Source organism: Dreissena polymorpha, chromosome 1 (assembly GCF_020536995.1).
Source record: "Dreissena polymorpha isolate Duluth1 chromosome 1, UMN_Dpol_1.0, whole genome shotgun sequence".
In the NCBI taxonomy this organism is placed as follows: domain Eukaryota; kingdom Metazoa; phylum Mollusca; class Bivalvia; order Myida; family Dreissenidae; genus Dreissena; species Dreissena polymorpha.
In genome coordinates, this window is record NC_068355.1 from 43060531 (window position 1) to 43084610 (window position 24080).

At 37.2% G+C, this 24080-nt stretch overlaps 1 protein-coding gene and 1 long non-coding RNA gene across 3 annotated transcripts; one reads left to right on the forward strand and one right to left on the reverse strand.

Annotated features, from left to right (window-relative positions):
• The first annotated feature begins 1036 nt into the window (after positions 1 to 1036).
• On the forward strand, positions 1037 to 20512 carry LOC127878384 (sodium- and chloride-dependent glycine transporter 1-like). Of its 2 annotated transcripts, XM_052424912.1 has the most exons (16): positions 1037 to 1163; positions 3141 to 3290; positions 4271 to 4494; positions 6004 to 6146; positions 7467 to 7610; positions 9737 to 9905; positions 10217 to 10349; positions 11666 to 11904; positions 12597 to 12721; positions 13402 to 13514; positions 13939 to 14067; positions 16216 to 16315; positions 16636 to 16736; positions 18743 to 18916; positions 19396 to 19572; positions 19931 to 20512. In XM_052424912.1, the coding sequence occupies exons 1-16, from the start codon at positions 1152 to 1154 to the stop codon at positions 19949 to 19951; spliced, it is 2154 nt and encodes a 717-aa protein (XP_052280872.1). In that variant the 5' UTR covers positions 1037 to 1151; the 3' UTR covers positions 19952 to 20512. The 2 variants fall into 2 exon arrangements, with proteins under 2 accessions (XP_052280872.1, XP_052280879.1); XM_052424919.1 differs by lacking the exon at positions 7467 to 7610.
• A 449-nt stretch (positions 20513 to 20961) lies between these two features.
• Positions 20962 to 22754, reverse strand: LOC127867963 (uncharacterized). The gene is made up of 4 exons (XR_008043822.1): positions 22715 to 22754; positions 22246 to 22335; positions 21658 to 21707; positions 20962 to 21330 (listed from the first exon to the last, which is right to left on the reverse strand). It is a non-coding gene; the product is annotated as an uncharacterized LOC127867963 (long non-coding RNA).
• Positions 22755 to 24080: the final 1326 nt, after the last annotated feature.

Here is a 24080-nt window from a genome sequence, read left to right on the forward strand (position 1 = left end):
TTAAACAGGAACGACTAGTATCTATGTAAGAGAAAGGGGAAACGTTCAGTCATGGAAATCGGATACGTGTACAATAAAGACTAGTTGTTAGATAAAAAAAACAAAACGTTTGACTCACTCTTTTGATGATAAGAAAAATAAAGATTTTTTGTTGGATCCACTACATGCAGAAGTTGAAACTCTAGCAGGATATAACTTTTCATTTTCAGCATGATGCCTTAACGTTTTGGAAAGTTAGTGTTGCAAACTTCTCGCACGAAATCCCGTCAAATGCATGACCGTCAAAGAAAATACATAATGTTGGAAGAAAAAAAACAATAACAAATGTAGATCTTCTATTTAAGTAAATGCGACCCTGTGTTCGTTTATTCCGACACAGGAATTTCACCTGCTATATAGTGTTAGAAGAGAATGTAATAATGAGAATAACTTTCCCATCTAGGCTATAAACAACGGCTTCATACATGTTAAATCAAAATACTACCTGATCTTCATTTGGACACACAACAGTATTCGCGTTGTAATAATGCAAAAATAAAGAGAAAAATCAAGAACTTATGAAAATTTGTGTAAAGTTAAACCTGGTTGTCCTTAGTTTGCATTATTTTTAATAGAATAGAGTCGAAATAATGTTCGCATTTTCGTTATTTCTTCTTTCATAGCTGTCAATACATGTACTTTTGTCAAGTATGTTTGAATACTTTCATAGCAATTTATGTTTATTAACATGTATGTTTGTTGTATTGTACTGATGCACTTTGACTTTACTTTGTTAACTTGTATGTAAATAGTCAGAGGCATTTTACCGATGTTCAAATAAAAACGTTGTTATTAATTGGCCAAGAAACAACTGTTCGTCGAGTGTTTTGATGCGTGGATATTCGTGTTTTAATCCCTACGCATCAGAACTGCGATATGTATCGATCAATGGAAAATAAGTTCCTAAATAGCAAATACGTGCAACGTCGCATGAACAAAGGGGCGAAACTTGATCAGAAAGTCCTCGAACGAGTTATCTCTATAATTTATTGATTACCTTACGGTGAAAAGCATACCTGAATCACGTGGTTAATTATTCTTTCATGTATAACATGTATACACAGAGAGATACTGAAACCGGAAGGGTTTAAAAAAACAACATCATAAGAAACATGGATGGCGGGGTAAGTAAATATTATATGTGTGTAGGTGGTTTAATGTAGGTTTTCAAATAAATCGCACCATCGATTGCTAATAGTTTCCAATCGATCTGTTGACAGAATTAAATACTGGGTAAAGTGAACAATAACTGAACCGGTGTGTGCACTGCACTGAAACTAATGTTTGCATATAAACTCGAGAGCGTCGGCAATTCGGTGGCGAAGTGGCACTCGTTCATTAAACTTGTGTATGATGTATAGTTATCGTACAGTCTTATTTCAGGAAGAAGCAAAGCTACAGCACGATTCGTGTTTTATATGTGCACGACTCAAACTAATTAGTAGGAATGTTTCCTCTTGAACAATACGTTGGACTGCACTGTTGTTATGTCCCCTCGAATGGGATGCATTAAGCACTGCACCTTCTGGTACGTACATACGTCCGTGCGTGTGTCCGGCCGTACATAAGTTTATTTGTAAATACGTCTCAAAGCATGTGTTTCAACTCTGTAACTACATGGTTTATCTCGCTCAAACATTCACAGTTGAATGACTTTGATGTTTAGATGATCTTTTGCTGAGACTAGTAGATTATATCCATTTGTCTGTTTTCCACTTTAAAGTATTTAGTCCATAGAAACTTGTGTTTTGAACTCCTCATTTACTACTACGTGGACGTCGCTCAAACTTTCACAGTTTATTGATCTTAAAGTGTCCCAAATAAAGGACGAATTTCGGCAGAATTATGGCCCTTTTACTTTTTTCGAATTGAGAATATTTACTCCCAACATGTTGAGTTTTACATTTCTCTTTAAGTGATTCCTCTAGAAGTTGGATCTTGCCCAATCTTTCAGTGTTGACTGACCTTAGTGTTTAGTTGATCTTTATGAAAGGGAATATGGTTGCGTCGAGTTTTTTTTCCAGAGTTATGGTCCTCTCTCTGTTTTTCTCTATTGAATAAATGTGTCTTGTTCTGAGAAAACTGGGCTTAATTCATGTGCGTAAAGTGTCGTCCCAGATTAGCCTGTGCAGTCCGCACAGGCTAATCAGGGACAGCACTTTCCGCTTTTATGGTATTTTTAGTTTCAAGGAAGTCCCTTTTTACCGAAAATCTAGTTTAAGCGGAAAGTGTCGTCCCTGATGAGCCTGTGCGGACTGCACAGGCTAATCTGGGATGACACTTTACGCACATGCAATGAGCTCAGTTTTATCAGAACGCGGCTCAAATATAATTCCCCGACGCCTTTCTTTCTAAATCCTCTTAACTTCATGATGGATCTCGTTTAAACTTTCGGAATTGAATAACCTTGATGTACAGATTATAAAATAGAAAGGACTTATGCGTGAAACGAGTTTTGGAAGAATATTCCCCTTTGTATGTTTCTCTAATATAAAATAGCCCCGACATTTTGTGTTTACGACTCGTATTTCAGTACTTGTGCCATAAAGAAAGGAAATGTTGCTGCGACGAGTGTTGGAAGAATTATTGAATGTTTTTGCGTTAAGGAATATATAGTCCCATATTTTTTTGTAACTCCACTTTAAATTCTGAATTACTTTTGCTGAAACTCACAATTTATTAACCTTAGTGTGTTTATGGTTGTAAAGAACGGAATTATGATCAGTTTGGCAGAACTATTGCTTGTTGTCCCTTTGTCCACTGAAGAATATATAACAACAGATGTTATGTGTTATTTGTACAAACATAATTATGTTATGAGGGCATCAAGTTTTTGTTCCACATTTCTTGTTGTTTTTCCACTTAACTAATAATTAACGTTGCGTTTGCGTGTAACGATGAATTTTTAAATCTCTTTTTTTTAATAGTAGATTTGTATTATGTATATCTAAGCATACGTTCGAAGAATGCAAAAATATAATTAAAAGAAAACATATTTTTGACATTTACATTGTTTTTTTCAATCGTGTTTAAAATTGTTATTTTGTACAAGCCTACGAACCCACGTTTACTTTCCTTTGACTGTGTTATCTTTGTTGCAGACGAAGGCCCATCTGGTTGAAAACGAACACTTGCCGGATGAAACGGCCTTTTCGTCATCGTCCCGAGATGACATCACGCTGACTAATGGAGACGTCAGTTACGCAGACGACAACTTTATTGTTAGCACTGTTCAACCAGGAATCTACTCGGTAACTTTTAGCTCGGCGTTTTCGGAGAAAACCCGAGGTATTGTCATAGCCAGCTCGTCGTCCGCCGTCCGCCGCCCGATGTCCGCCGTCCGCGTCGTGCTAAAACCTTAACATTTTGTAAAGGTTTTGAACATTGGCTCTAAAATCAATTTGCTTCCACCTAGAACCTGAAACTTCATATGTAAATACACCTTGATAAGTTGTACATGTCACACCCATTTTTGGGTCACTAGGTCAAAGGTCAAGGTAACTGTGACCTTTAAAAAAAAAAAAAATTCTGACAAGCGTTCATTTATTCAAAACTGAAACCGTAGCCGAGCGCGGCACCCGTTATGCGATGCTCTTGTTATAATTACTTTAAACGTTGTATAATAATGAATCAGGTTTGTGTGGTATTGAATGTTGCCAGTCGAACGTTGAGGTAAACACATGACAATAGAAGTGACGAATGACTCGATACTTGACATGTTAAAATCGACACGCGACATCTGAAAACTTGATTGTCGCATTTTCGCGCTTATATTTGCGAGAAAAGTAATATCATCTTAAAATGTCGCCTGTCGTGTCGTGCGTCGCTTTGAATGTCTTTTCTCGACTTAATGTTGATACCGTTTGTACGTTTCCATGCAGCATGCTACGAAGCCCACAACCCTGTTACGTGTGAACAATAGATCTAAGATTTTAATAATAATTAATGATTTATAAAAATATCAATCACACTTTCAATTACTAGAGAAGACAAATGTTAATAAAAACTCCCATCTTCTTTCTGATATTCCCTAGCTATCGACATCATTAAGGGGCACATTCGGAATGTGTGCGAAGGAATATACGAACAAATGTGAACTTTTCGGTTATGTGTACACTCTACTGTATTTTGATCTTCCTATATTGTCAAATTGATTTTGCTTTTAAACGCGTATACACCCCCTGGTAATTCACTGCTTATAAGATATGATTTCGTATGATGCCGACAATAGGGGTTCAGCTCCAACTATGGCACCGTCTCTGCCGAGGGACCAGGCGACCTGCGGGAGGCGCGCCGCCGGGGCCGCGGCGGCGTGTGGACCCAGAAGCAGGTGTACGGCGTGGATGAGAATACGGAGAGGGGAAACTGGACCGGAAGATTCGAGTACCTGCTCTCGATGCTAGGGTACGCCGTTGGGCTAGGGAACGTGTGGCGGTTCCCAAATCTGTGCTACAAGTAAGATGTGTGTGAGTGTAGGCGTGTAAGCGTGCATGTATATTAAGTGTGTGACCCATTCCGTGCAGGAAAGACATTAATAAAATATTTTGTCAGATATCATTATGAATGGTTAATTATTAGAACATACATAGTGAACTTTTACTAATAAAACGTAAATTATTATTATATATAGACATAGAAACATGGATTCTCTAAGTGAAATGGCATATACGGTTGTGTGTGTGTATTTTTTAGACGATTTCTGTTTAATGTGTCCAGTATAAAACAATAATAATATGAAAAGTTAAAGTTTCACATTACATATTCAAAATGTGCAGATTAAAAAAATAACTAATAACGAATTACCTTCTGTTTTTATGTGTAGAAAATTTATTTGAAATACAGTCGAAACTCGATGGCTCGAACTCGTCGGGACAGGCAACAGGAGTTCGAGCCATCCGGAATTCGAGCCATCCGATTTGGGAACAAGTCTGCAGTAATTTTCACCTCCAGTTGAAGAGTACTCATAATGCTTCAACTCCGTACTACTTCGTTTTACTTTCTGCTTTTGAACAAATAAGAACCAAATATATAATTATTACTTTTATAAATTTTGAAGAATAACATTATGTAAATCTGTGTTGCTTTCCTCAGCTGTCGTCGAGAAACGAAGCTTTCTATTACAACCGTTACACACGTGTTTCAATACAACTACACGTAATACATGACGGTATCGCCAAATTACGAGCAAAGGTTAAAATACACTAAAGTGTTAAATCGATGAAAAAGGTTACATTATACTATAAAAACAAACACTCGGGAATCCGAATTAAAATAAATTAATTATGATAACCTACAAGTAAACATCTTATTATTCATAAACTTGGTCCAATTTGCTACTATAAATAACAAACTTTAACCGATATTTCATCCTGCATGTTTTATGGTTTTCACACACCCTATTAGGTGTAATTTATTGTTGTTTCCTGTAAGTGACGTGACTATGTTATTATGTTATATAAACTGTATTTGCTCATTCTATTCACATGTTGTGAATATGTGCATATTGAAAATAAACGAAACGAAACGAAACGAAAAAAAAAAAAGATTGAACATGCTGTGAGTTTTCGCGATCCGCGAGATAATTTCTGATTACATTAATACACAATGTCATATTTTACTCAAAACGATTAAGTCGTTGACATGTTTTCATCTGGTGTTAAATCAATCAATAATTGAGTGCTTTTAATTAAGCGGTCCTAATTGATAAACAGTTTATGCGATCCAAAATGAGTTCGAGCCATCGGAACAAAAGATGAAAAGAACGTGTGAAAATTGTCACCGGGACTGTGAAAACAGCTCGAGCCATCCGAAAATTCGAGCCTCGCGAATTCGAGCCATCCGACAAAATGTTATTTGAATATATAGCAATAAAAAATCGGTGCTTTGATGTGAGTTCGAGCCAACCGGAAATTCGAGCCAAGCGAGTTCGAGCCATCGGGTTTCGACTGTTGTTTGATTCATTAGATACGGCGGAGGCGCGTTCCTGATTCCATACGTGCTGTTCATGACGTTCGTGGGCATCCCGCTGTTCTACATGGAGTCCGCACTGGGGCAGTTCACCAGCAGTGGACCCACCACGTGCTGGCAGTTCGCGCCACTTCTCCAAGGTAACACGTGCGAGCATGATATTTTTATTAAATAGATGAAGACCACAATTAGCGCCATGAAACTACTCTTATACAATGTTGAATACATCCCCAAGCTTTGCACAGAATAGTGAACATAATTCACCTTTGTGCTATTTTCTAAAATGATTGAAAGTAAAAGTATTAAGTATAAAAACTGTATCATTTTTAAATAGTATGTTTTAATGGACATTATATGACAAACAAACAACATAAATACTATTGTGTATGTACACTATCAACATTATATTTGTAATATGAATCAATGACATAAGTGATTCAGCTTTGTAGAGAAATTATGGCCTAGGTTTATATGAGTCGCGTTCTGATAAAACGGGGCATAATGCATGTGCCCCGTTTTCTCAGAACGCGTCTCATATATTAACGAGTCGCGCTCTGGGCTTTAATTCATGTGCGTTAAGTGTCCTCCCAGATTTGCCTTTGCAGTCCGCAATGCTTATCATGACTCTTTGCAGTCCGCAATGCTTATCATGACTCTTTGCAGTCCGCAATGCTTATCATGACTCTTTGCAGTCCGCAATGCTTATCATGACTCTTTGCAGTCCGCAATGCTTATCATGACTCTTTGCAGTCCGCAATGCTTATCATGACTCTTTGCAGTCCGCAATGCTTATCATGACTCTTTTCGCCAGAACTAGATTTTTACTTAAACAACTTCTTCTCAGCGAGAAACACAATAAAAGCTGCAATGTCGTCCCTGATTAGCTTGTGTTGACTGCGACAACACTTAACGCACTTGCCTTTGCCCTAGTTTTAGCAAAATGCGGCTCATATATGTTTCAATAACAAGGTCTGGGCGTCTTTATGATGATCTCGTCGTTTATCACTTCCGACTACTACTGCATGATCATCGCTTGGTGCCACTTCTACTTCTTCGCCTCCTTCACAAGTACTCTTGATCTGACCTCTGGGTTAAAAGTTATGAGGGTTGGGGTGGGCCGGGTCAGGGAATTTCCTGCGACCGCGATTCGAAAAAGGCTCATAACTACTCTGTCCCTTCAGATATTGCTTTCATATTTGGTACGCATGTGTATCTAGACAACACCTCTCCATGTGCTTACAAGTTTTTACCCCTTGACCTTGAACTTGAGGTCAGCGTTCAGGTTGCGAAATCTGCGACCGCGATTCGAAAAAGGCTCATTACTACTTTGTCCCTTTAAAAACACAATAAAAGCTGCAATGTCGTTCCTGATAAGCTTGTGTTGACTGCGACAACACTTAACGCACTTGCCTTTGCCCTAGTTTTAACAAAACGCAGCTCATATATGTTTGAATGACAAGGTCTGGGCGTCTCTATGATGATCTCGTCGTTTATCACATCCGGCTACTACTGCATGATCATCGCTTGGTGCCACTTCTACTTCTTTGCCTCCTTTACAAGTACTCTCCCATGGGTGTCCTGCGACAACTGGTGGAACTCCGAAGGTATTGTAGCGGCGGAAATGTTCGGAAATTCACGATCATTTTGGAATTTCAAAAAATATTTTGCCATATTTATGTCGAACACAATGCTGAAAAATGTTTCACTCTTATTTTCTGTTTCATTGTTTTTTATCCCCACGCTTTTTGAAAAGCGTGGGAATATTGTGGTTATCTCCGCCGTATGTCCGTCTGTCTGTCCGTCTGTCCGTCCGTCCGTCCTGGCCACTATCTCCTCCTACACTATTAGCACTAGAACCTTGAAACTTACATACATGGTAGTTATGAGCATATGTGCGATCCTACACTATTTGGAATTTAGATCTGACCCCTTGGTCAAAAGTTATGGGATTTTGGGTGGGGTCGGGTCAGAGATTTTCACTCATTTTTATGCCCCCGGTAGGGTGGCATATAGCAGTTGAACTGTCCGTCAGTGTGTCAGTATGTCAGTATGTGTGTATATCAGTCCGTCCGTCCGTCCGTCCGAAAACTTTAATGGCCATAACTTTTTCAATATTGAAGATAGCAACTTGATATTTGGCATGCATGTGCATCTCACGGACCTGCACATTTTGAGTGGTGAAAGGTGAGGGTCAAGGTCATCCTTCAAGGTCAAATGTTTAAAATATGGCGTCTGTCCGTCCGTCCAAAACTTTAACATTGGCCATAACTTTTTCACTATTGAAAATAGCAACTTGATATTTGGCATGCATATGTATCTCATGGAGCTTAACATTTTGAGTGGTGAAAGGTGAAGGTGAAGGTCATCCTTCACGGTCAAATGTCAAATATATGGCGTCTGTCCGTCCACAAACTTTAACATTGGCCAGAACTTTTTCAATATTGAAGATAGCAACTTGGTATTTTACATGCATGTGCATCTCACGGAGCTGCACATTTTCAGTGATGAAAGGTCAAGGTGATCCTTCAAGGTCAAATGTCTAATATTTATGGCGTCTGTCCGTCCGTCCAAAAACTTTAACATTGGCCATAACTTTTTCACTATTGAAGATAGCAACTTGATATTTGGCATGCATGTGTATCTCATAGAGCTGAACATTTTGAGTGGTGAAAGGTGAAGTTCAAGGTCATCATTCAAGGTCAAATGTCAAATATATGGCGTCTGTCCGTCCGAAAACTTTAACATTGGCCATAACTTTTTCAATATTGAAGATAGCAACTTGATATTTGGCATGCATGTGTTTCTCATGAAGCTGCACATTTTAAGTGGTGGAAGTTCAAGGTGAAGGTCATCCTTCAAGGTCAAAGTTCCAAATTTTTTTTTAATTCAAAGCGGCGTTCTCATGAAGCTGCTCATTTTGAGTGGTGGAAGTTCAAGGTCAAGGTCATCTCTCAAGGTCAAAGGTCAATTTATTATTTTTTTCAAAGCGGCGCAATAGGGGGCATTGTGTTTCTGACGAACACATCTCTTGTTTGAGGTTATTTTACATAAACTTCTTCATTTCTACATCGATTTACTTCAAATTGATACTGAACCTCTCTTATTACAAAATACGGTCAATCTCAACTATGCATGGCCCCATTACCAACCCTGGGGCGCCTCGCCCACATAGACCGCACCCACCCAAAAATTGCCTTTTACTATAACTTCTTTATTTCTACACCGATTCATTTCAAATTGATACCGAAACTCTCTTATGACAATACGGTCAATCACAAATATGCATGGCCCCATTAAGAACCCTGGGGCGCCCCGCCCACAAAGGCCACACCCACCCAAAATTGCCTTTTACTATACCTTCTTCATTTCTACACGGCTTCATTTCAAATTGATACTGAACCTCTCTTATGACAATACGGTCAATCTCAACTATACATGGCCCCATTACCAACCCTTGGGCGCCCCTAGGTCAAACATGCGGCGTGGGGATACGCGTCGGCCTCTGCCGCGCCATTTCTAGTTCATTTTAGAATAAAAAAATAATTCTTTCGGTGGTACGAGATATTCTTATGTTTTGCTTACGACCATTTTGTTAACTGTGTATAATTTATTGTTCTAGATATATAGAGCAAGTACAGCAACATTACGCAGTTGTTATTTCGTTTCTACCGCATACTTTAACCTGATCTACCGGTAACTTGTTTATATGGGGTCAAAAATTCTTTAACAGATTGTCGCGATCGACTGCGTGACGTCACATGTGACGGCATTGATGATGTACGATACGACAACGGGACGTGCTATTTAAACGACGGTAACTTTACCGGTATCTGGAACTACACTGCCTTCAAGAACGTCACCGGACGGGAGAGGATAGCGCCCTCTAGAGAGTATTGGGAGTAAGTTCTTTTCTATTGCTTGCTAGATCTGTTTATTAATATGTCGTCATTTTTTCTCATCGGAACAATATTTATTTCCTCATTCGCATAGAATTACATGCAAAAACAATAATCATTATATTGCTCGGTCTATGTATCTGCAGATTTTCTCATCGAATAAGACAATACACTTCGACATGTACTACAAAATATATTGCGTTAGCTTCCTTCAACGTGACAAGACACCAATAATTTCATATAAGACAGCTTCAAACTTTGTTGAAAACATTAACCTGTGTTTGGTGAAACAGTTAACGCACGCATCCTTTTAGGACGTATGTTCTGCGCAAGAGCGACCGGATAGAGGACGCCGAGCGGCCCCAGTGGCGGCTGGTGTTGTGTCTGCTGTTCTCCTGGAGCCTCGTCTTCCTGTGTCTCGCGAGGGGCATCAAATCCGCGGGAAAGGTATATATGAGCCTCGCTCTGGGAAAACGGGACCTAAGGCATGTGCGTAAAGTGTCGTCCAAGTTTAGCACGTGCAGTCCTCACAGGCCAATCAGGTGCTACACGTTTTTAGGGAAGCCTCTTCTAAGTAAATTTCCAGTTTAGTCAGGAATTGTTGTCGCTGTCACTTTACGCACATGCAAATACCTAGTTTTCCCAGACAGAGACTTATTTGTATAAACGCACTTGCATAATGCCCCGTTTTCCCAGACAGAGACATATTTGTATAAACGCACTTGCAATAGGCCCAGTTTTCCCAGACAGAGACTTATTTGTATAAACGCACTTGCATTAGGCCCCGTTTTTACAGAGCAAGGCCCATGAAAAATTTGTTCCGCTGTCAAAATTGTTGAAAGGGATTCACGAATACCAGATGAAGGCGTTCATTTAAGTTTGCAATATTTGTTTCTGTTGCAGCATGGATAGATACTTAGATTGTTAACCAGGTTTTCCGAAGGAAAAAACTGGTTATTAGATTGGCGAATGCGGGCGGGCTGGCTGGCTGGCGGGCTGGCTGGCGGGCTGGCGGGCGGGTGGAACAAGCTTGTCCGGGCCATAACTATGTCGTTCATTGTCATATTTTAAAATCATTTGGCACATTTGTTCACCATCATTGGACGGTGTGTCGCGCGAAATAATTACGTCGATATCTCCAAGGTCAAGGTCACACTTTGAGTTCAAAGGTCAAAATTGGCAATAAATGAGCTTCTCTGGGCCATAACTATGTCATTCATTGTGAGATTTTACAATTATTTGGCACATTTGTTCACCATCATGGGACGGTGTGTCGCACGAAAGAATCACGTCAATATCTCCAATGTCAAGGTCACCACAACTTAAAATAGATTTATTTTTGAAACAAACTTACAAAGGGGGTTAATTTTGTTTGTTCATTTCAAAAGTTCAGTTTGAGTTGTCTCCCTTAATCAGATTTTTTTTCACAATGAAAACCTGGTTTTGTGACAATTTTGTCCCTTGTTTTAAAATAGTTTACTAATAAATTCTCTGTGCGTAAGAATTGACGATGCTTCAACGAGAAAACTACCATCAAATTATGGAATTTCTCTTATTTCTTAAGTATCGATGGTTCCGATGCTGATTGTTGCTGATGCACGACGCGGATGTTAAGGAACATTGTGAAAGTCAAGCCTGTGCTTAAATAAAATTTAGGAAACAACCAAAAATATCAAATCTGAATTTAGTGTAGATTTAAGTTTGGAATATGAAGTACATGAAGCTGTGAAGGATTCACTGCTGTCCATTATTATATCTTTCAGATCGTGTATTTTACTGCAATATTTCCATATATCATCCTCGTTATTCTGTTCTTCCGTGGAGTTACGCTGAAGGATGCTGGGAAAGGAATCGCATTTTATATCACCCCGGAGTTTAAAAAATTAGGTGACATAGCGGTGTGGAAGGCCGCAGCTATTCAGATATTCTTCTCACTAGGGCCTTGCTACGGAGGCATCGTCGCTCTATCCAGTTATAACCGATTCCACAATAATATTTACAGGTAATTTGAGATTTTATATATGGGTATTTTATTATTAAATATCCAGATAGCCTGTCTGCACAATTCACTAAAATACAAACATGTATACATATAAAACTAAAAAAATGTGAGTGTTGTTTTTATGACTGGTAAAGCGGATAATAATTTAAATAAACTAGTAAACCAGTTCTTGTTGTTTTTAGCGAGGCTGTTTTCGGAGAAAACCCGAGCTATTGTCATAGCCAGCTCGTCGTGTCGTGTCGTCTGCCGGCGTCGTGCTAAAACCTTAACATTGGCTGTAAAATCAAAGTGCTTCCACCTACAACTTTGAAACTTCATATGTAGATGCACCTTGATGAGTTCTACAGGCCACACCCATTTTTGGGTCACTAGGTCAAAGGTAAAGGTCACTGTTACCTCTAAAAAATATAATTCTGACAAGCTTAGCAGCCGAGCGTGGCATCCGTTATGCGGTGCTCTTGTTTTAACTTAGATTAAGTCTAATCAAATACATTTTATAAATTAGGTATTACATTGCTCAAATGAAAACGAATTTTAAAATGTAAATAAGTCTATCGCACGCGACGATGTGTTTAATGTAGCAAAATCAGATCCAATTGTATCTTTATCATAAAGTCATAATAATGTTCATAATAACTTTCACTTGACAAAACGTACAAGTTGAGCATATTGAAGTATGTGTTCTTTCTTAGGGACGCGCTGATCGTGTCCCTAGGCAACTGTCTGACCAGTGTATTCGGTGGCTTCGTGATATTCGCATTTGTGGGTCACATGGCGGGCCAGCTTAATGTACCCGTGGAGCACGTGGCCGACGAAGGTAGTTCAAATATTTTGATGAAGATATATTTACTCTCTTTAGGTTTTGTTATGTAGAGTACTTGAACGATAACATTAATGCAATATGTATTGATAAGTATGAGTACTCCTCTTAAACATTATTATTACGGTTAATATGTATTTCTTGCTGTAAAATACTTATTGACACTACTTATGAAATTATTATAATTTCATGTGCTTGAATTAATTATGTGCATATGTTTATTACTGTAAATATTATATTGTTTGTACTAAAATGTGTCCACATGGGCCATTGGCCTTCTGGAAATGATGTAAATAAAATCTATAAAATCTATATAAAATAATAATGCAGGAACTGTCCTACATCTTTAAAACGTATTTGTATAAACCATTAGGTACTGTAGCAAGGACACAGTATATACATGTAAAACTTTTTATGCCCACGGTACGTTGGCATATAGCAGTCGGACTGTCCGCCCGTCCATCTGTCCGTCCGGCATTCCGTTTCACAGAGTATTAAAGATATTGAGCCGATTTTTGGTTTGTAAGTCTTCACGAAGTACAGATGAAGAGTGAGTTTCGTTCTGGTACATTTTTTGCGTTAGTTTTGTGGCTTGGGTCATTTTGTCATTTTCTCGATGGTTTAATTGTACTTTGCAAAAATGATTGTCAACACACACGCCCCTTCTTCACATTCAGGTCCCGGTCTCGCATTCGTGGTGTACCCAGACGCTGTTCAGTCCCTGCCCGCTCCCGCCTTCTGGTCAGTGATATTCTTCTTCATGCTCGTCACTCTCGGGATTGATACCCAGGTAACAGATAGGCCAAGCGTTTATTAAATATTTGTGATGCTCAGTAAATAGGGCGGTCGAGAAACTGGCGAAGCCCAAGGCTAATGTTCAGTTTTGGGACCTAAATATCAAGAATTTGTATTTCATAAAAGATACCAGTCTGTTACATATTTCCTTCGCCAGCATAATTTTCTTTAAATATTACCTTATCCAAACGTGTTTACATTGTTCAAGTAAATTGTTCCGGTAAATATATACGTACCGTCAAAATAAGTTATACAAGACTGTTGGTTCTTCCTCTATTAAACGGATTTGGGCATACCAAATACACCTCTTAGGGCAATACAGTTCCTAAGATCTATAATAGCGCTCATGTATACCATAATTATGATGATTTAATCTTAAAAGAGTTCCTGTTTACTTGCATGTACTTTTCCTCCCCCAGTTCGCATCTGTAGAGGCGCTGTTGACGGGCCTGCTGGACCTGTTCCCCGGGTACAGGCCCCACAAGACCAAGGCTATCTTCGCCATCTGTGGCGGCATGTTTCTACTCGGCCTACCGTTCACTACGCGGGTATTGTGTGCGCAAACTATAAGTAGCGCCTTATTATAATAAGAATTAAAATTCTGTATTGATTGAAAGTTTTTACGACAGCGTTAGAAAATATTTTGATGTTTACAGAATGAAGAATATGTAGATAAAAAATGTTGAAGCTTAACTATAAATTTAAATTGTCTGATTTGTTTTCAGGCATACAACATAAACTATAGTTAAATATGCTTAAATATTGCTTATTCGCTTTAAAGGAAACTACAACCGTTTCTAAATGTATAATAAAGTAGGTGTACATATATTTTCATATGATTATAAAAAGCGTTATGCATATTTATCAATTACGTTTAAAGAAACCGTTGTCACCTTAGAATGTAAACTGCGATGTATCCTTTTCACACAATTTTACAATTTATTGTCATAATTAAAGTACAAAACTGCTTAAAAAAACAACAAAAAAATAACTGCAATTAATGGAAAAAACATTACAAAATATACCTCTCTATGCCGTGTTGTGGGAAAGCTTGGCTTAATGCTCGTGCTGAAGTATCTTCCCTGATTGGCCTATGCAGTCCGGAATCAGGAACGGCACTTTCCGCATTGACCCGCTTTTCGTCTAAAAGATTCTTCCTTTAAACGCAAAATTCAGTTCAAGCGGAAATGTGTCCATGGTTAACATGTGCGGATTGCACAGGATAATATGGGAAGACACATGACGCACGTGCATTAAAGGGACCGTCAACAGCGATTGACGAAAAAAGAAATGTTCTAAAATACCGTATTGTTTTTACAATTATTGGTTTATATTGATTAAAATATCACGACTGGTATATTACATTACTTGAAAAAAGTTGTAACGTTTTCATATTTTCAGTATATTCGGTAATACATTTTACTGGGTACAGGAACCAGGTAATTACCAGTTAACTATAAATAACGCAAGTAGATTGATCATCATCGTCACGAGGTAAACCCAGGAATGCAAATTGTGCATGCGTAGTGAATTGTATATATTTTATATATAAAATGATCAATCTACTTGCGTTATTTTTATTGTGTGTATATCGTCATGTCACCTATTTTCGCGATGTACTTTCGATTTCACATCGCGAAATTTTATTACCGAATATACTAAAAATATGAACTTTTTTCAAGTAATGTAATATGCCAGTCAGTATAAACTAATAATTGTAAAAAAATACGGTATTTTAGAACTTTTTTTTTTTCGTCAATCGCGAGTGACGGTCCTTTCAAGCCCAGTTTTCACATAACCTGACTCATATTTTTGTTACACGGTCGCCTGTCTCAGAGTGGTATATACTGGGTGACGCTGGTAGACTTTTATGTTTCAGAGCGGTATATAGAGAATAACAGGTTATTGCTTGATATTGTCTAACATAACAGATAAGGCTTAGAATAATATAACGGCGAGGCTTGCCGAGCCCTTATTTTATTCGTCCCGATCCTGATACATTGCAAAAAGATCAGGAAGTAACCTGTCTTTCTGTTAATCATACCTCTACGTCCCCGATTTTAAAGAAATAATGAAAAAATCGCTAAAAAGCTTTATTTTTAGCGTGAAAGAATATGATTTTTGTCGTTTGTCGTATTAATAATGACGTCATGAGCACTTGCGCTTAATATTTGTAAATCATGTTTTTTTGCTGTTTATGTTGCATTTTGTGTTAACAATGTATTACATCTTTGTATCAATTTGTTTGTTTTTTTGAATCTGATTCGATTTTACTAAAAATGATTACTTTATAGTTGATTCCGCGGAAAATGACCTACCTCCTATCATCGACTGATATAAGAACTTTCTGTTGAACTGATGTACTGGGTGACTCTGGTAGACTATTATGTTTCAGAGTGGTATATACTGGGTGACACTGGTTGACTAGTATGTTTCAGAGTGGTATATACTGGGTGACGCTGGTAGACAATTATGTTTCAGAGTGGTACATATTGGATGACGCTGGTAGACTATCATGTTTCAGAGTGGTATGTACTGGGTGACGCTGGTAGACAATTATGTTTCAGAGTGGTATATACTGGATGACGCTGGTTTACTTCAATGTTTCAGAGTGGTATATTCGGAGTGACGCTGGTAGACAATTATGTTTCAGAGTGGTATATACTGGGTGACGCTGGTAGACTATTATGTTTCAGAGTGGTATATACTGGGTGACGCTGGTAGACTATTACGGGGCCGCATGGAGCGTTCTCCTCACTGGCCTCATTGAGGTCATTGCTATCTCGTATTGCTATGGTAAATATGCAAACCACATCTAAATGTATTACGAAATTTCAATAGTTGACGAGGAGCAAAACGAAATCGACATCAATTTGTCTAGTCTTGATGTTTATACAGGTCTGCAAATACCGGTATTTACATATTAATTAATCTTTAAAATATGTGAGAAAAAATAAAACAAGTACACGTATTTTGTTATTCAATACGGTATCTGAACACTTTATTGTATAATAATTGTTCATGCACCTTTAAATATTCAATACAATTTGTTCAGGTGAGATCTTTCTTTGGAGCACACTATAATTACAGCATATGCAATTCTTACTAAATTGCAGGTATACGCCGTTTCTGTGCCGACCTGGAGACCATGATAGGTCCCTGGCGGACCTGGTTCTGGTGTATCTGCTGGACCTTCATCACTCCGGCAGGAACATTAGTGAGTATCATACATATTTAAACTATAAAAATGATACTTATTACCGATGTACGTTAAGAAATATGCGAATTTACGATTGAACTTACGCTGAATAAAAAAACACACTTTAATATAAGCTGACAAAAGTCTTAATACCGGTACTAAGACCAGATTTTTATGCTCCAGAAGGGTGGCATATAGTTGTTGAACTGTCCGACAGTCAGTCTGTCCGTCCGTCCGAAAACTTTAACATTGGTCATAACTTTTGCAATATTGAAGATAGCAACTTGATATTTAGCATGCATGTGTATCTCATGGAGCTGCACATTTTGAGTGGTGCAAGGTCAAAGTCAATGTCATCCTTCAAGGTCAAAGGTCAAATTTATGGCGTCTGTCCATCCGTCCGAAAACTTAATATTGGTCATAACTTTTGCAATATTGAAGATAGCAACTTGATATTTGGCATGCACGTGTATCTCATGGACCTGCACATTTTGAGTGGTGAAAGGTAAAAGTCAAGGTCATCATTCAAGGTCAAATGTCAAATATATGGCTTCAACGCGGCGCAGAAGAGGGCATTGTGTTTCTGACAAACACATCTCTTGTTTTTTAATATTTATTTTGGATGCTCGTAGTCTATTGACGAAAATGTTCACAATAGGCGAACATGAAAAGATATGTGATTATTTTTTATGTTGGATTCCTGCATTATTAAAGTCATTATAAGCATCGGTCGTAGAAGTTCGTTAACCTTTAAACAAATATTTACCGCGTAGTAATATATTGATATAGATATAGCAAGACAGAAAATACAAATCAACACTTTAAGATCATACAAATAATGTGATTGTTGAAATACGTCACCAGATATATTTCTAAAAGAGTTGAAAATAATAATTTACATTAAACTAGTACATTAAAAGACGCAATAGAGTTGCTTCTTTGCTGTTGGTTTAAGTTTTGCGACAACCAAATTTTTGTGAAAAATAACATATTATTATGCCATTACATATCTGACATGGTTGGTTGAGTTTTACGCCGCAATAAAACATATACCGGTATGTCATATTAAGACAGTCAGACTGATATTCAAATAAGCAACTGTTCATGTTATTGTTTTCACCACTCACACAAGACTTTAAATGGCAAAAACCTTTCGATAATAGTATTATGTTCATCCAAGAGAACTTTAAGAAACAATAGATATGTGTTTCTTCTATCTGAAGAATAGCGAGGCAAACAATTAAGATTTAATTTAAAGCCTGAAAATTTAAGTTCTAAACCAAAAAATGGTACCGTCGGCATTATGACCAATGATGAATTAACGAATTGAACTACAATAAATCTATTAGTTATACACATTCTGAAAATAATGTCTTTATTTTAATAAATAAGAATTGATTGTTCCCCATTTGCTTTTTAGCTATAATATGTGCACGAAGTTAGCGTTTGTGATCGGCCTTTATTCTTCTTCGTTTGTCCACTTGTTCTTTATTTCTAGTCTTCAGAAGATTTTCTTATTGTGTTATGGGTCAGACTGTTTCGAAATTAGCCTCTGACCATTTATTAATTACAATAGACTTCAATGTTTTGTTTTGTTACTTTTTGTTGTTGTGTTTTCTACAATATTTCAGTCCTATGGCGGCGCTGAGTTTAGCAACTTACACTTGACTGGGATAGCTTGTTAACCAGTACTAAGTACACATACTTATGCCAGTAGCTGACTATTGCCATTATTGAATCAGAGGTACGGGGGAATGGCCCTAAAAAGTATTAACTAATCAATCCCTTCACACGTGTCCGGGCCGGGGATCGACTCCTGGAAACCTGAATTGTAGTCCAGCAGTCTACCAACTGAGTTGGACGGCTCGGTATATGCTTCACTCAAAGTTTTATCCTGTTCACGCTGATGGAATATCAATTAAGGGTCATCTTGTTTATCTTCACCTTGTCCCATTTCAAGCTTAGTCTACTAATGTAGGCTATAAATCATAACTGATTATTATCAATGCGTATGTTTGCTCCAGTTTATATTGCTGTTTGCGTGGATCGACTACAAACCCGTGACGTACGCCAGCTACCACTACCCGGCCTGGGCGGAAACACTGGGCTGGTTCCTATCATTCACGGCAATTTCAGCGGTTCCCTTGGTCGCCGTGTACAAGGTGACAACGTATAGAAAGGATATACCTATCATCCAGGTACTTTCATTGAACTGTGACTGAACAGATTGAACAGCCTTTATTCGTATGCAGCATGATAGTAAAATACTTTCAGATGACGCGAATTATGTTATATAGACCGTTATTTGTTTGTTCGTTCACGCTAAGGCCATATTTGTTATATTATTTCTTTTTCTAAAATTCATTTTTAAATGAACAAAAAATAAATAGTTGGCAAAAAGCCCTTCCAATGCTAATCTAATATATATATTCTAAGTATTTAGCATATTTGCAGTTTCGGAAACTAAGAGCATGTAAATTCCACATGTAGACGTGTTGAGTCTATTGCCCTTTATTTATAAAAAAACAATATATGTGGATATACATTTAAATTAATTGTTGTTGTTTAAAGTTAATGAAGATAAGTCTTAAAATCGACTTGCCTTTGCATATTTATAAATTAAATGCAGAAATCAGCCACCATATTAAACTGACAAAATGGCGCCTCTCCGTTGCAGAGAGTCAAACAGCTATTGGTTCCGGCGCGCGACTGGGGTCCGGCGCTTGTGCAGCACCGTCAGCTTATCAAGCATGTGCCGGGTTTCATCGTGGACCCGGAAGACTGGAACCACGGCGTCTCATTCACATATCAAAACATATCGGAGGAACCAACATTAATCATGCACGGGTTAACGGTATAGTAACTTTACTAGTAATCTGACATCTGACAGTTGTAGCGTGACAATATAACAACGCAAAAAAACAGTGCCGCGTCTAACCGTTGAAAAGTTAACGATAGGTCTCAGCTCATACTACAGTACAACATACAAGAGTTGAAATTATTGTCTCTTTTTTGCTGTGTATCGTTCATAAAATCATTTGTCGTTATAATAAATATCAACTTTTTCATATAGGAAAGACAGACGCATCTTGGTTCACGTGTCTGAATTTATTGAATCATTTAAACCACTTTTTCACTCCTTTATTTATAAATTTTGTGTGTACATGGGACCTATGTAAATTGTTTATTACATGTTGTAATGTTATTTGCAGGAAACGGCCGTTGATGCGTGACGTATTCACTTTGGGAGTCTACCCTCGAGCAGCCAATCAATTAAAACGTATATGCATTTAAGTTCAAATGATCGTTTATCACATGTTTTAGGTTGTCCTCGGTGTAGTAAATCCTTGTTTTTTTATTTACACCCGTGTAAGATAACATTTTTTACGTTTTGATAAGCTACACGTTTGGTCGAGCTCGCATTCAAAAAGCTATGTAACTTGTTACCGACATATGTAGCTAGTTTAAATTTACCAATTAAAAGACCTTGTGTAGTGTGTATTACGTTGTCAATAAGGCATGACGTCGTATCACTTTAAAAACATCAGACTTTGTCAACATGATTAGCAAAACAACGGTTGTCTATAAAAGCATTTGATAAAAGAACAATCGGCAGATTGTGTCTATTCATAGCACATTTTCTGACAAAACTCGTGTAACAAACACGAAGGTCGTTTCAGAACCTAAACTGTAAAGACTGCATTTCGATGTGAGAATCTCACGCTACGTTTCATATTCTGTGATATATTTATGACCTGTAAATTATGTTAATAAATTGTTACTAAATCGCCAAATCTGTTCTTTATCGCTTTTTTAAAATATATTTATCATCACATAATGTAATTACGAATCACCTATACACGTATGCACGTTTGTATTTTTATAGTAGTAGAGGCAATTAATAGTTTTTTTAGTTCTTTTCTCGAGTATATTAATAAAGAACATTCAATTTTTGTAAACATGGAATCTAATATTTAGCAGTAAAATGCTGACAGATTAAGCTTTAGTTAATTAAACGAGGCTTTGAAAACCTCAACAACGAGCATTGATGGACGCTTTTAAGTGTTCTTGCAGATTTGAAAATAACCCGACACAGAATTGCAAGAACGCAATAATCCTCAAATGACGTTTAATAAAGTTAAATTTAAAAACCAAAAGGGTTTATTTCGACAATTCAGTCCCGATGATAAGATGGGATAAATGCTAGTTTGCGTTTGAGTTGCGTTTGTAATTCATCAAACAGTTACACCTCATATAATCGTAATACATTTATTATTCGTGTATGTCATGACAATTGGTATATCGGATATGTACAATAACTATTAACTGCTACTACTACTTATTCTAAGCACTTAATTCTTTATACAATTACATTTGGAAACAATGCATTTGTTTTGAATTGGGGTCCACAATAAATACATGACACAATGCATATAGTCAAACTTACAGTGCAATGAATAACAAGTTCTTAGATGAGGATGAGGATATGATGACAAAGTGAGTGCACTACACAATTGTAAATAATTGACAAGAGCTTGTTGAGGTCATATTGTTTCTCTCCACACATCCGAATGCCGCTAGGTTTGCAGTGTTTTTCAACATGTTATTTATCCTGCAACAATAAATAGAGGGAGACAACTGTAACACTGTGTAAACAAACCGTTACAATTGTAATGCTGAATTATAACCACATTGTGTCTTTTATTTTCATTTTAAGAATGAAATACCGATAAACGTAGGAACCTGAACAGCTTAAATGTGTTTAAATGTTGCTTCTTCTTTGATGATAAAACTGTGTTTTATGTCGTTTTATAATGTCTGTGTTTGTTTGTACTAAATAAATATACCAGTAAATGACATTTGCGAATCAAAAGTAAGAAAAGAATAACCTAAGACAAAAATGTTTGAACAGTTCATAAGCACTATAAGATAATCATACCTCTCGTGGACAAGTCCTGGTCCGGGACCATCCGTTACATGGCATTGTGACTAAAATCAAATCAGCATTTTGAATCGCATTCGTTTCAGAAAAGATAGTTGAGTACATGTATATGCATCCATTGTCATTCGCTCAGCATTTGTTATACGGCTCACTTTTAGCCTAGTTTTCTTGCGATATTTTATGAAGCGGAAATATTGAGCACCTATCGGATTCGAAAACGTTTTTAAATTTAGGGAATGCAAAGTTACCGGTTCTGCAGTTTTTGAAAGTAACCAATTACTTTTGTTTATTTTTCAAATTAAAAGACACACCATTGTTGAAATTGTCGCTATACAATTAATGTGTGCAATATTCGTAGGACAAAATCACCACCGAGTACATAAACGGAATATTACCCAATAAACAAATTTAGTACGTATTACAAATAAAATATTACGACTCTGTGTTTAAGTTAAAATATTTCACATACACAATTAACGTTTTAAATTGGTAAACGCATAACCTTCTCTTGACAATGACTTTTATATTGTATTCAAGGGGTATATTCAACTTCGTTAGTAAGCAACCACATTCAACCCATATTACCTGTACAGTGTTGAAAATGAAAATCTCCTCCTCTGTGAGAGTGGTGCCTGGAAACACCTTGCGCATCGTATTGCTGGTACTCGAATAGGCCTGCAAATCAAACACAATCATTACATGGCCTTCAACTCTCTGAAAACATACCGCGCACACCGGTGCGAGTTTTATACTACATCCATCGACACTTCGGGACCCACGTTCACTCAAATAGTCTGTGGCTTTTGATTGATATATAATGTAGTCAAAACGGAATAAAAAAACCCACATTGTTTATTTATAAAGCTCGTATTCGATTTGTTTTACCAACTGAGTTTACATGGTGCAAGATGCTTTTTATATGATATTTGTCTTTACTATATACAGAAAGCAAAACGAATGAAACTATTAAATTAACAACTCTGTCAAGAGACCAAATGCATTATTTTTGATAAGTCGTTATTTAACAACGTTTTATAAAAGTTTAATGGATTACCACATATGCCACTTGCAGGGCGCCATTCCAAACTATAACGTTTCCGAGATCAGTGGATAGATGCTAGAGGCGAGTCAAACGAAAAAGACAATAACAATAACACAATATTTTTTCATTACCCATTTGGATTTAGGAGTAGTAAGTTAAAAAAGCAGGCATAATATACGTAAATAGCAATCTTTATTTTGAATTTTATGATACTAGTCCGCATTTGTTTACACGTGAATTGAAGAATACTCATACAGACATGTGCTTTAAAAAGAACAAGAGCTGTCACCATAGGATGACATATGCCCCGAAAAACGCTTTTTCGAAACCTAAACGCAGATTTCGAAACCTAAACGCGGACCCTAAGTTCAATGTCAAGGTCAAATGGGTCAACATTTGTCCATATACACATGCATACCAAATATGAAGGTTACATCTGAAGCGACATAGAAGTTATGAGCATTTTTCGCAACCTAAACGCAAAGTGTGACGGGCAGAGAGACAGACAGACAGACGGACGGACATGCGATCACTATATGCCCACCTTCGGGGGCATACAAATCTGTCGTAAGAGACGTAGACCGTGTGCGACATACCGGCTTTGAAGATATTTGTTCCGCAAAACACGTCGTTACATTTTTGAATGATAAACTGTTTTGTGTTCCCCACCACAAAGGCGTCTTTCCATCGGTTAGGTCACCTTTAAACAAAAATCACTACATGCATAAATCTAGTTCATTGACGTTTTCAGAAAAATAACGCTTTTGTTAAAAGATCTGTATGTGAATTCAGAAACAATAAATTAAAATATACGTATAGATAAAAAGCAATTCATTACATAAATAAAAACACTTAACCAGTAAGTAGTGTCACAAACTCTTTTGCCATCATCGTCCCTAGGTATCCGTGCACATTGAAATTAGAATAGCCCGACTGCAGATACATAGACAGGCCCGTTGGCAGACCTATAAAATAGAAATAAAATTCATGAAGTCATTACATGTAATCATTAAATGACATGTTTTTATAAACAAACACGCAACAAGATTAACAATTCAGTTAGGGTTACCATATGATAAATGCAGGATATGTTTTTGATATTCCATCGTACGTGTCGTACGAATATAGTCATCGTTTCGTCAGTTAATTTACGACAAAAAGGCGATTGCTATTCTCGTTTATTGGAATGCAGGGTTTGATTAGCAAACAAACTGTTTCCAAAATTACAGTCACTTGAATTTTAATTGTAATACTAGATTTACCTCCTTACATAATTTAAAAGAACATTCTATACGAGTATTAAGAATCCAAATTACCGAGTGTGTACATATACGTATTATAAGCAACCCCTATAACCACTTGCGTACATACAAGTATA